We start from the raw sequence: 12864 nt of genomic DNA on the forward strand, positions 1-12864 counted from the left end.
GTAAAAAAATATAAAACATTCAGATGCATTATAATATATTTTGTTCGATATCAAATCAATAAGAAATTTATAGAAAATAAATACATCATATTATCAGTATTATCTATTCAATAAAGTTGTTGAAGAAAATTTATTTTTGAGAAAAAAGATAATTTCGATTATACTACCACCCCTACTACAAAATGAAATAGCCTGACTAGGAAGTGGATTGATAATTTCAGCTAAAATAAAATCTTTGCCGAGCTGAGGAGGAGGTTCCAAAAATGGTAAGATTTGATCGAATATTATGTCTTTTTGTTGCGTGATTCATTATTTTAGTAGTTAAAGATATGCTTAAATTGAAAAGGCAATGAAGAGTGTTATTTTTTTCGAAGAAAAAACATTACAGAATGTTAAATAAGGGGCGTTGGATTTTTTAAGTAAGCTTAAATTTATGCATAAATTGTACATGTACAGTATTATATAGGTATCCTTCCTTCCTTCCTTCCTTTAAAGTGCAGCCTCAATTATGAGGAAAAACGCACTGCTTGTGTGCATGGGTGGGAGCAACTTGAACATAAAATTGTAGACAGGTGCAAAATATACAGTGCAGGTTAAAAACTGGGTGGTGCGGAGCTACATCAGGAGACGATCCCTCCTCAGCGCAATCTTGAAGGCGTCGAGGGATGAGTACTCAGCTGGATCCTTCTTCAAGATGTTCCAATCCCTGATGGTACGTGGGAAGAAGGAATTGGCATAGACTGATGAGCTGGTCTGAGGGTACACGAAGCGAGACTAGTGTCCTCTTGTCCGAGATGTGGATTGGGTAAGGTAGTTGGTCCAATCAATGTCGACTAAGTCTTGGTGGATCTTATTTAGTTAACACATTTGCTAGTCAGCGAAATTCGCCGAGACCGGGGCCCAAACACAATGCATATTTACATAGAAATTTGAATTTTTTTCGAGAGCAGGTCGGTGAAGGAAACCTACATAAATATGTTTTCTATACTTCACTTGACCCATGGCAAATATGATTTTTTATGGTGATAATCAAGTCGCACATGGAATTTTAGACGGATTTTGATAGCAGTTCCATTAAAAAAAAAGCTGCTATCGCCATGAGACTAAGATCTAGAAACACCCCTAAATGCCGTTTTGGGGAATTTTGCTAGCAGAATCTTTTTGATGAAACTTTGAAAGTCAATCTTTGACAAGATGTAACTTTGTTATGGAAAGTGCTATGACAAAAATGTTTTCAGTTTTGGCTTTCTTTACTCAAGGGCTTTAATTTGATATGTAAAATGATGCAGTTTGATGGCAAATTTGAATTCACCTAGCATACCTACAGTATAAATGCAGCTTGCAACATGTAAAGGCAAGCTTGAAAAACACATTTGAAGCTAGACCTAGAGTACAAAGCGACCATAATCAAGTAGAAAATATAAATATGTGAAGCGTGACACTGTAAAGGTATACTTTTAAGCAATCGAAGTTATGTAAACGGCCGATCACAGCCATGCAGCACATAGTTCGCAAGGCAAACTTAAAAAAAACAGGCAAACAGACACATCATTAATTTTATCGGTATGACATTTTCGTTATTGGTGATGCCCTATCTAAGTTTGCACTGAAGTGCCATCTCAGTTTTGGTGCGCCGACTTGGATCATGTGCTAATGAATTTGTACTTATTCTGGATATTAAAGTAATGGAGTATTTATTACAATTTCAAGCTTAGGAGTTACAAGAAGTACAAGAAGCTGTGTAATTAATTTTATGACAAACATGCAACTATTTAAGCTACAGGAGCCTTGTATTTTTTTGTACAAACTCTAATTGAAATCAAGCAATTGCATTGCGCTAAAGTTAATTTTTTATTACTTCCGTGGTCCGGGTACGCACTGGTGAATTGCAATCGCGTAGAAGTGACAAGGTCAACCGGCTTGTTGTCAAGTCCGTTGATCAGCCAATCAGCGTGATTGTTTATTTCTTCTGTGTGTATGCTCGTCTACGCTTGGCGCACAGCTCGGACCGCGGAAGTAATAAAGAATTACCGGTAACTTAAGCTTTTGTATACACTTCGTCCCATACCGTTGTGCAGAGCTACTACGGTATGGGTTCCCTGTACTGCACAGCACAGGCATGGCACTTGGTTGGCAGGTGACCGTGATTGCACTGAATCTGAAAAAGTTGTTAAAAATGTGCTTCAATTATTTAGTACTTTGGCACTGTTTATAGCATAAACACAAGTAGGGTTTTGATTGACTTATTGAATCATGTCATCTTCACATCAGCACCTCGTTTGCCGAACAAGCTACATTATACCATCCTGTGGTTAATGGAATAAATACGATAGTTTGAAACGCTAAAAAGTTTACCCACAAAAAGCTCATAGGCAAAGTTCAGGTTTGTAAAAATCAAAAATCTTACTCTAAAGGATACAATTAAAGGTTACAATATAAAGGTATATCCAAGCAGTATGTGTTTTTATCTGACATTACAGAAAAAAATATAAGATTATTATAGTGTTTTATTTGACTGAGAAAATTAATTTCATAGCAAAAAGGGGATCTCTGAATTGTGTTATTTCAATTTGTATCGATCTACTTTTAGCATGACTACATTTGTATGTATAACAATAGAGGCTGGTCAGTAGCATTCTGAGTATTAAGTTTTGTGCTGATTATTATGATGTTGGTGATTTCTTCTGGTAGTGAGTTGACTCAAGTGTTGTGATGCCACCCAGAAATTAATAATAACCCCAATGGCTATGGTACACAATTTTTCTTGTACCTAATGTAAAATCAAAACTGTTGCCACTAGAACAATTTAACTCAAAACTTGGAATAAGAATATTTGGGTGATAGGCCTCAGTGTGAGATAGATATGTATGAACATTACAAGTAGACCACCCACTTATAACTAGATTTAATTTTTGTTTTTATTTTTTACAGATTCGCTTTATCCTAATTCAGAACCGAGCTGGTAAAACCAGATTAGCTAAGTGGTACATGTCTTTTGATGATGATGAAAAGCAAAAGTTGATTGAAGAAGTACATGCACTTGTTACTGTAAGAGATGCTAAACATACAAACTTTGTAGAAGTAAGTATTAGTTTTATGATAAAAAAATGCCTTCCCTGTCTTAATTAAAGTTTACTGCATATATTTGTTGCACATTCATGACTGGTGTTGGCCTTTGTCCTGCAAAGTATGAGTTATACTATTGTATGTTCCATAACTGTTTGGAGTCTTTATTTTTGTATAGGTATTAGGGCTCATATTGAAATTCCCTTACACAGGAAGGTGTGCGCCATCCTGCAGCTTTCCTGTGCTAGCCTTCTTTTGTTAAAATCCTGGGCAGGGTGTATCACTGATGCATAATTGCATATAATCCATCCGTTTTATGACCGAGCTTTCCTGAGGCGCGTGCTTAGCGAGGGGAATCCTGCCTTCTTTCTGTGTGAAAACGTGGTAGGCAGGGTTCGATTTAGAAAATAAAATTTACATGCACAACTCTGATTTTTTCCTCAAAATGGGCTGAATAACACAAAATTTTTCATGCACAGGCAAAATTCTACATGCACAGAGCTAAAGTTACATGCATTTGTGCATGTAAAACCCCTCTAAATCGAACACTGGTGGTAGGGTATATGAGCCCTTATTATTATTATTATTTGACATGCTTACTAATTACACACAGTTAGGAGAAGATTACCTATTTTGGACAATAGCCAAGGTCCAATGCCCTTTAACCTTATCCCAACACTCCAATGTATTATGGAATCTATTATAGGACAAAGTCATTTTCAGCAGAATGAATTGGTTTGTAGTAAGCAGAGGGGGGCAAGGTGACTTTCAGGGGATAAAATTTGACTAAAATGGTCAAAAAGGCCTCAAAATCAAACAGGGGAACAATGGACATTAACAAGAGGGGGTTGTAAACAGTTTGTTTGACACCTTTAAATGTTATTTAACATGGGCATTTTATCTGGATACTGGAAAAAATTATTTGTAATAATATTAAATCTTACACACTAAAATCATTCTGTTCCTTTCTTTTCTAATTTTTTCCAGTTTCGAAATTTCAAGATAGTATACAGAAGATATGCTGGGTTGTATTTCTGTATATGTGTAGATGTTAATGATAACAACTTGGCCTATTTAGAAGCAATACACAATTTTGTAGAGGTAAGCTCAATACAGGTTTACTTGTTCATATATAACTATGAGTATCGATGATTGTAGATTGGGCTCTTCTTGTTTTCATGTTTTAAAAGCGCTTGATAGTAAGCACATACTAACTATCAAGTTCAACACAATTGTAACTGTATACTCCTCTGACAAAAAGTTGAACCTACACTAAAATATTAATCATTCCAATATGTCTTTCCTATATTCTTTGATACAGGTACTGAATGAATACTTCCATAATGTCTGTGAATTAGATCTCGTGTTCAATTTCTACAAAGTCTACTCAGTAGTCGATGAGATGTTCTTAGCCGGGAGATAAGGAAACAAGCCAAACCAAAGTTCTCAAACAGCTCTTGGCACTTCAACAATTAGAATAAAACCCATTATGATTTCATTGTAAATATGATAGACATGCAGGGATTGGGTTTTAAGGAGATGCAGTTGTATTATTACATGCAATAGCACGTCTTGCAAAGTTTTCATTGTCATGGTTAAAGGACTGCAATTTTGAGCTCTCCTATGCATCCTGAGGTGAGCAATTGTGAGCTCTTCTGCAAGTTTCAAAACCCAATCCCTGGTTATTGTAGATATATATTATATTCTACTTCAGTATAATACCATCAACCAATCCATTCCTAATATTGACCAGCCACCACAAATGGGCTGTAAAGTCAACATTTTTCACTTTTTGAGATATTGGACACTCAAATTCTCTTCACAATAAGCTGTACAATGACATATTGCATGTCCATATTGCTTGTTAGGAAGGCAGTAAAAAAATCATTTAGTAGCTTGAAAAATATTTTGTTTTTTATTGCTTCTTAAAAGGTGTAGTGCACCGTATCTCAGAAATAGATCTGCTGACATTATGACTTTTTGTGGTGGATGGTCCTCATATGATATTTTCCCACCATATTTTGAATGTATCACAGTGGATATTAATGAGATGGTAAACCCTTGACAGATTTGTGTGGATTTTTGAATTTATGAGTATATATGATGTAACATCTGTTTACATTGGGATGGCCCTCTATTGTTTTCCAATGAGGAGGCAAGCAAAATATGCTGTGAGTGTGATTGTGAGAATGGGAAATGGCATATTCTTACACAAATGTAAGTATGTAACATGACTTTGCCTTATCAGCAAACAACAATTTACTTGGAACTTTCTTTTCGGTACTGTAAATTTCATCATACTACAGAAGATAGAAAAAAACTTGTTTTCCAAATAAACTAAATTCAACATTTTTATATTAATGCATATTATATGTTACTCTGCTTTATGCCTGCCAGGGAAAAACACTGATATAAACAAATGACAGCACTTGTTACATCATGTAGACAAATCTTAAAAACAAAGAAAAAGTCATGTGACCTAGGATTATGTCCATGCAGAGAAGCGATTTGAGCTTTAGCAATCAGTCATAGTTAATGGATTTGTTAAACTTGAGATGTATCTTTGTGTCAGTGACTGGTATTTTTGTACTGAAGAAAATGTATTTTTGTGTTTGATTGTGTTCTTCAAAAAATATCTGTGACCTTGCAGTCGCACAAAAATCTTTAAAACCACTAATTGAAACTCCAGATGTGAACATTGTAGTCTTGTTGAGTCATTAGTCATGTTCCCATTTTGAGTTACTCATGCACCTGGCGTAAACTTACGCTAACAGCAATAAAAATATTTTTCATACTCTTACCATGTGTCCACACCTAGCACTACACCAACCAATTCCACTTCTGGTCGGTGTAAACACCAGCTACCACTTCCTGTGTTTCTGTGACCTTTTTCAAGCACGCAATGTAAATTCTTAGCTTATGACCATGAACAAAACTTACACCGTGTGCCAGGCATAGCAGTGTTTCCCTAGCTCGCTATTCCTGACTTTTGTCAGGAGTAAATTGTCGGATTTATGCCTGGTGGAACTTATGCTGGTCATTGATCATTGTTCATGCTGCCAGTACTTCTGGCTGCGCCTTCGGGCTTACATCCGACAATTCGGGCTTACATCCGACAATGTGAACACAACTGTTGCACTGTTATTTGACTATGCAGCTCTGTGCTTAGCCCTGCTTACTGCTTACATCTGATGCTGTCACTCCATTGTCATGGGAAATAGGAATTTTCAAATAGTGGCTTTAAATTGCTTTCCATTTTCTATTATGTAGCATAGGTTGAAAACAGAAAACATATTCCAAACCTGAGGTGCTATATAACCCAGTAAAACCTACCCCCAAAGTAGGATGTAGCCAGTAGGTCATATATGTTTCTTGTAATCAAATTAAAGGACCAAACCCCTCCTAAACAGTTAAGTCACATATTATAATTGTATAATGGATGTATTGATATTGGTTTATGATTGTAATGGACAAACCATGTCATGTATGGACTCCCCTCTATATTCCTCACTCAAATGTAAAGTAGACCGGTCAAATATTCTCCAGAAGTTAAGCAAATAGTTTTAGAAGATTTATTAAGAAGGTACATTTATTTTGTCCAATGGTGGTAGCAATTCAGAATAGGAAGGTCGAAAACAGTACAGTAAGTAGGTAGAAAATAACAAATCAAGAAGATGACTTGGCTGTATGGCCAGATTTCATTTTCTTGAGAATTTCATTTTCACCATAACCAATAAGCCCTTTCAGAAATCTCAGACTGCACATGTACTAAATTTCTTGCTTGGGAGATAACATTGGGGACTTACTGCAGTATTTCAATGCAGCAGGTGAACTTAACACTTTGTAAGAAACACTTCCTACATGTGTTTTTCATATTTTTGGGTCTTGATATATTGACGAGCTAGCTAGAAATTGCTAGAGTGAAAACTGGAATGCAAAATCATGGGGAATCCCTTTCAGGCACGGTTCATGGAGGAGATTCGGTTGTCATATGGTTTTCATCTCTCAAAAACACCTGGATGTTGATGCACAGTCCGAGATTCCTGAAATTGCGTAAGGGCTCATTGAAAAATTAATTTGAAATTTACGACTCTATCTCAAAATATAAATATGATGAGATGGTTAAGGGATGAAATTAAAACTTGACCACCGGTTGAACAGTGTTCCATTGTTTAGAACAATAGAAACCGGCTCCAATCGGACTGATCTGCCAGGAACCAGTTGACGGTCGGCCAAGTTTTGATTTCATCCCTAAGATGCCTCAATTTGATTTGTCACAATACATCCTATTCATTTAAACAAGTAATGATGAACTTTTTTCATGAGGTATAACAAGATGATATCAAACATGGTGTGTAGTACCCATGGAAATGTGGGTAATTATTTTATACTGTTTATATGTTGTATGTTATTTCACCATCCATTGTATGTAGCTTTACAGTTTACTATAATTTGATATTTTAAAATTTCAGGTAATGTCATGTGGTGGAGTAATAATTGTAAGATAATATTTAGAGAATTGGAATTACATTCTGCAGAGGCACATTTTTGTAACAGTTCACTATGACTCCAAATCCAATACCAATATTGATGTTGGGTTTGGGCATCATGTTGGATGGTTAATTAATTGTCTTTTTTTATGGAAGGAGATTGTATACAGAATACACCTATTGAGTTTGGTTCAAGCATTGACCTCTGAAATCATCACTTTAAAGTTTAATGTGTGCAGTACAATGTAGTTTGTGAGTGGTCAAGATTAGAATATTATCTTATTCTCTATTATCCATCGCCAGTCAGATTGTAACAATATTACATTTTATGCTAATTGTGTCTACTCTGGGCTGCCAATCCGTGGCCGGGGATAGATGAAAATTCAGGGTGCTTTCAGTAACAAATGGAAAAACTTTCATCCTGTTGTTTCTCTGAGAAGGCAAGTGAGCTAACATTTGGCCTTTGCATGTGTGAAAATGCTGCCATACTTTTACAGGGGTAAGAAAATCTCTTTTTAAAAATGGTCTTGTATTCATTGTCTTGAAATTGACCAATGGTTAAAGAGGTGCCCAGTTGAAAAGGTAGCATCATTCTACTACACACACAAGGTTATATTTTCTGAGAAAAATAGTTTTGGTCATGGGCATTATTGGCATAATTGGTAGTTTTTTTACAACATGATTTCTGCAGTAAGAAAAATGAAGTAACAGAATTTGGACAAAATAATAGCATTTTGACAGATAATTACAAGTAAATAATTTTAGAGACCCACATAGCAAATAATGCTCTTATAAAAATAAGAAAGCTCTAATAAAAACAATAGTTACAGAAAACAGTAACTTTCTTTCCATGCAGAAATCATGGCAGCATATAGTGTGTATTCTAATAGTGTCCTATTGATGTGGATTGGAATGGCTTTTCAAGGGAAGTAAGAACTTTCCTTGAACTCATTGTAAACATTTCACCCATCCTGTCCCATCAATACTCACAATTGTTATTTTATTACATGTGTTGACTGGTGAGTCGTGTCAAAAGGTACTTCACGTTCATTTTGTGGAAGATTTAGATTCAAAGTAAGAAAGAATTAAACCACACCTTAAACAGACATGTTTGAGTGAAAATTATACTTCATATCATAATTAATTTGGACTTGGGTTGATACAGCTACATTATTTTACAGATCTGTGGCCTTACTAAACAGATCTGTAAAGTATAAACGTAGCTGCATCAACCCAAGTCCCAAATTAATTATTTCGCTCCCATAATGGCCAAGCACTTTACCTTTGGATAATTTCAACCATCTTGGATATATGGATTTTACTTCATATCATATGTATTGTTATGGTTTTGAAGATAATGATAAAACAAGAATTTTCTCATTTCTTCATGTATATACATACATTTCAGAATTGCTGGCGGGAGTTACATTTTGATAGGGCATATATGGCACATGTGTATAACACCATTACCATCATACAAAAGCAGGATTTTTACACACTATTGGCCAATCATGTGAGCAGCTATTCAACTGCACTCATGATAACCCAATGACTACAGCTTACCTGGTTAAAGGAATTTGGAAATTAAAAACAATGTTTTTTCATAGTGCTGAATGCAGATGTTTTTATGGTAATTACATTACTGCATAAATTGGCTACTCTAGTATGCCTAAATGAAAGGCAATTTAAATGAATTGTATCAGTTTATAATAATCATGTGTATATCGTTTTATGTGGTAAATGTAATAAATCTGTATAAAATCTAAATATTATTGTGGTGGTTTCACTGTTATTTATGGGATTCAAATGCACGGTGATGAGAAACAAAAGCAGCATTATTCAAATTCCTCTGAAGGATTTGAACCTCTTCTTTTTTTAATCACATAATTTTATGTCCTTTTATTTTAATTGTTTTGCTTTTTTCAGTCTAGGTTCACAAGTCCCTGAAGAAGTGCTTGCGACCCACATTTGGGTCGTGAGCCAGAGTTTGGGAAGCCGTACCTTGTGACCAAAGAGATTAGATAGAATTAAAGGATAGTCTCATGCATAATACTTTTCGTAAATCCCCCCAACCATATAGAGGCCCTGCATGAAATTATCGATTGGCTCCAAACAAAGGATTTGAGCCGGTGTCCTTCACCGTAGTTATGGCGGAGTGCAGTCCATTCAATCAAATGTTGTCATCAACCTATTTGATCGTAGTCATGGTAGTGCAGGGTTATGTTTGTGAGACGAACTGTCACGGTAGATTGCAATCATGCTTTTGTTGAATGCATTTGAGTAGTCCGCCATATTTACGGGATACGTCACATGCAAGGCCTCTATTGAATTGTCACATTTGTAGACTAAAATAGTGTACCTGCGAGGCAGCAAGATTTATTGGCAAAACCCCTGATATCAAATGATAGCATGTATCTGTAATCTTTAGCATTACAAGGGGATTTTTTACACTCAATTATGGCCACAACACATGCTGAAGGGATTGATGAGCACACTTGAAATCAAAGTTTGCTAGGTGCATGGTGAAATAATCCTTATAGGTAACCTATTTTGCCTTCAAATGGTGCCTTCTAATCCCTTTATAATTCAAGATGTGTATCAAGGTTAAATATTTCAACTGCTGCCTGTCCCTCAACAAAAAGTAAGAATGTACCTTACTGCTGCTAGTACAGTAATTAAAGCATCTTTGGGAGCATATCTGGTTGGTAGTACAGGGTGACCCAAAAAGAACTTCACCCAATTTGAAAGCTTAAAAGCAGCTATTCCCAATATTGTTACATATTTTAAATATTTATCTTTTTAAGAATATGTGGTGAAAAAATCAGAGAAAAAAATGTTTCAACAGCTGTCCCACCCCAACAAAAAGTAAGAATGTACCCGACTGCTGCTAGCTCAGTAAAGCATCTGCAGCAGCATTTTGATTTTAAAGCTTAGAAAATATTTACGATTAGGCAACTGCAATTTGATTTTAAAAAAGTTATTGAAGGTCCATGTTCCCATCTACAGCCTCATCCCCACTTTCTCACTATGTGGAGATTTTGGTATCGATAGAAAGGCCATATTTTTCTCACTGACCAAATTCATTTGCAGTTAATAAATGTCTTCTCAATTTATATTTTGTTGCTTTAACAAAAAAAGCTATTAAAAGTCAAAGTAGTGTGGACCTATTTTTCAAAGGTGTTCATCATTTTTATTTTAGGTATTTGCTTTTAATATAGGTTGATCAACTCGTAATCGGCAGGACTTATTAGGCTTTTACCACTGCCTAAAAGTAGACTGACATTAAGAGTGATTTAGTTGACCTGTCTGGTCTATATATAGACAAAAGTAGGCAAAAGATTCATGGTGCTCCTGGTGAGAGGTCACAAGACAATTCCCCAAATAAGATGTAGACGAATCCAAATACACGCATTCCTACACCTGACTAGCAGCCTTTAGTTGGGTAGCCGCCAGCTACAATGCACTCAAAATGTGAAATGATTCGCCTTGGCGGAAATTTTAAACTGCATTCCATCACCCGTTTTACACCTTCCGCGAAAACACAGGCAGACAAAAGAATAACACAATACAGTTCCTTCGACAAAACACACAGCATGGTCTATTCGCTGTTGAAGTGACATAATAATCGGATTAACTACACGCGGTATCTATGCATTGATGTACTTGCGAACAAAAGGACTATGTATGAATAGATGCGATGGGATTACCTGCGGAATTATCTCCATTATATATATTATTAGCTATTATTCTATTAACCCTTCCTCGTCCTTGCATCTTCTCTAGGTGTTAGGCGGCTTTTATTTGCACAATTGGATGCTCAAAACACCAGGTTGGTGCTAGCGGCTACCCAAAGATGTCCGACCAAATCCTGACCATGACTTGGCTCCTTGGATTCGTCTATACTGATATTAATTCGCGATGTTATAAGGCCCGTCGGCTACATGCTGATCAAAGTATGTATAATTTAAAAAAACTTTCATGGCATGCTAAAATTACAATTGTTAGGTGGGGAAAACCTACCTCAAGAAAATAATAATAAATTTCAAACACAAGAGACAGAATGCAACCAAAGTAGATCATTTGTATTATATTTCATTACATTTTATTGACCAATCATGCAGTATTTCCCCTATTTAAAATATACTTTAGTACATAATTTATACATGTATATATGATAGTACATAAAGCTGCTATACATGTGGTTGACAACTGCATTTATTGCCTAGCAATCTAATATTTACACATAATTCATTGGTCTTGAGCACTGGCTCAAGATCTCACAACACAATTGCTAATAATTATAACAATTGCCAGGGATTATTGTACCTTTCAAAAAGCAATCAAATACCAGGGCCCACGGGATATGCACGTACAATCGACCCTTTTCACGAATCCGCCATTTTATTCCCAAAACGAGGTTCTACCTGCAAAGTGCATTTTTCATCTACACACTTTTCTAGCAATGTGCGAGAAGGCTTTTTCAAAGCGTTCACAGTAATTACGCATGCATATGAAAGGCGTACACACACAACATATACTTCGGGTGTAGAGCCTCATTTTGAAATCTAGTGGTATTCTATAAGCCTATTTGATAACCAATAACAGAGACATCAATTATGATTTATATAAAACATAGCTGTGTGAATTTGATGCCATTGCCTGGAATTCTCACCTGTTTCAGTTGAAACATTGCCAATTCTACTACTGCAGCTACATTTAATTCTCAGATATGACATGTACATTTGAATGCACCGAGTGCATCCCATGTTGTAAACTACGCAAGAAAAAAATTAAACCAATCATGCCACGCAATTTTGTTACTAAACAGCCTGACGCTAACGTTGGAGCTTCTGCAAAGTGTGCACAAGGCAGTCACTATGCACACATGGAATGGCACATACACATTTGTCTGACAACTAAAAATAACAACAGTAGATATATTTATAAACAAGACAGGCAAAATGCAAGTAAAATACATTTTTATCATGACAAGATATTGACTTTGTCCATTGAAACATGCAGCGAGTCCCAGACGGATATTGACCACAATGCACTGAATTATCTATGTGGCTTATTGGTAAAGTTAATTTTGTATTACTTCTGTGGTCCGAGCTGTGCACCAAGTGTAAACGAGCGTACACACAAAATAAATAAACAATCACACTGATTGGCTGATCAACGCACTTGACAACAAGCTGGTTGACCCATTGGTCGTCGACGCGGCGCGTACTAGGCAACCTTGTCACTTCTACGCGATCGCAATTCACCAGCGCGTACCCGGACCACGGAAGTAATAAAAAATAACTTT

The 12864-nt window shown here is 36.0% G+C and overlaps 2 protein-coding genes across 2 annotated transcripts in view; both read left to right on the forward strand.

The window, feature by feature from the left end:
* LOC140152762 (cartilage intermediate layer protein 2-like) overlaps positions 1–12864 on the forward strand; it is a 273597-nt gene that overhangs the window by 172954 nt on the left and 87779 nt on the right. The window lies entirely within an intron of this gene.
* LOC140152759 (AP-2 complex subunit sigma-like) lies at positions 168–5992 on the forward strand. Its single transcript, XM_072175244.1, is given in 5 exon segments — positions 168–266; positions 2932–3081; positions 4054–4167; positions 4388–4485; positions 4487–5992. Coding segments are annotated over 5 exon segments (426 nt in total). The 5' UTR covers positions 168–263; the 3' UTR covers positions 4548–5992.

Source organism: Amphiura filiformis, chromosome 5 (assembly GCF_039555335.1).
Source record: "Amphiura filiformis chromosome 5, Afil_fr2py, whole genome shotgun sequence".
NCBI lineage: Eukaryota > Metazoa > Echinodermata > Ophiuroidea > Amphilepidida > Amphiuridae > Amphiura > Amphiura filiformis.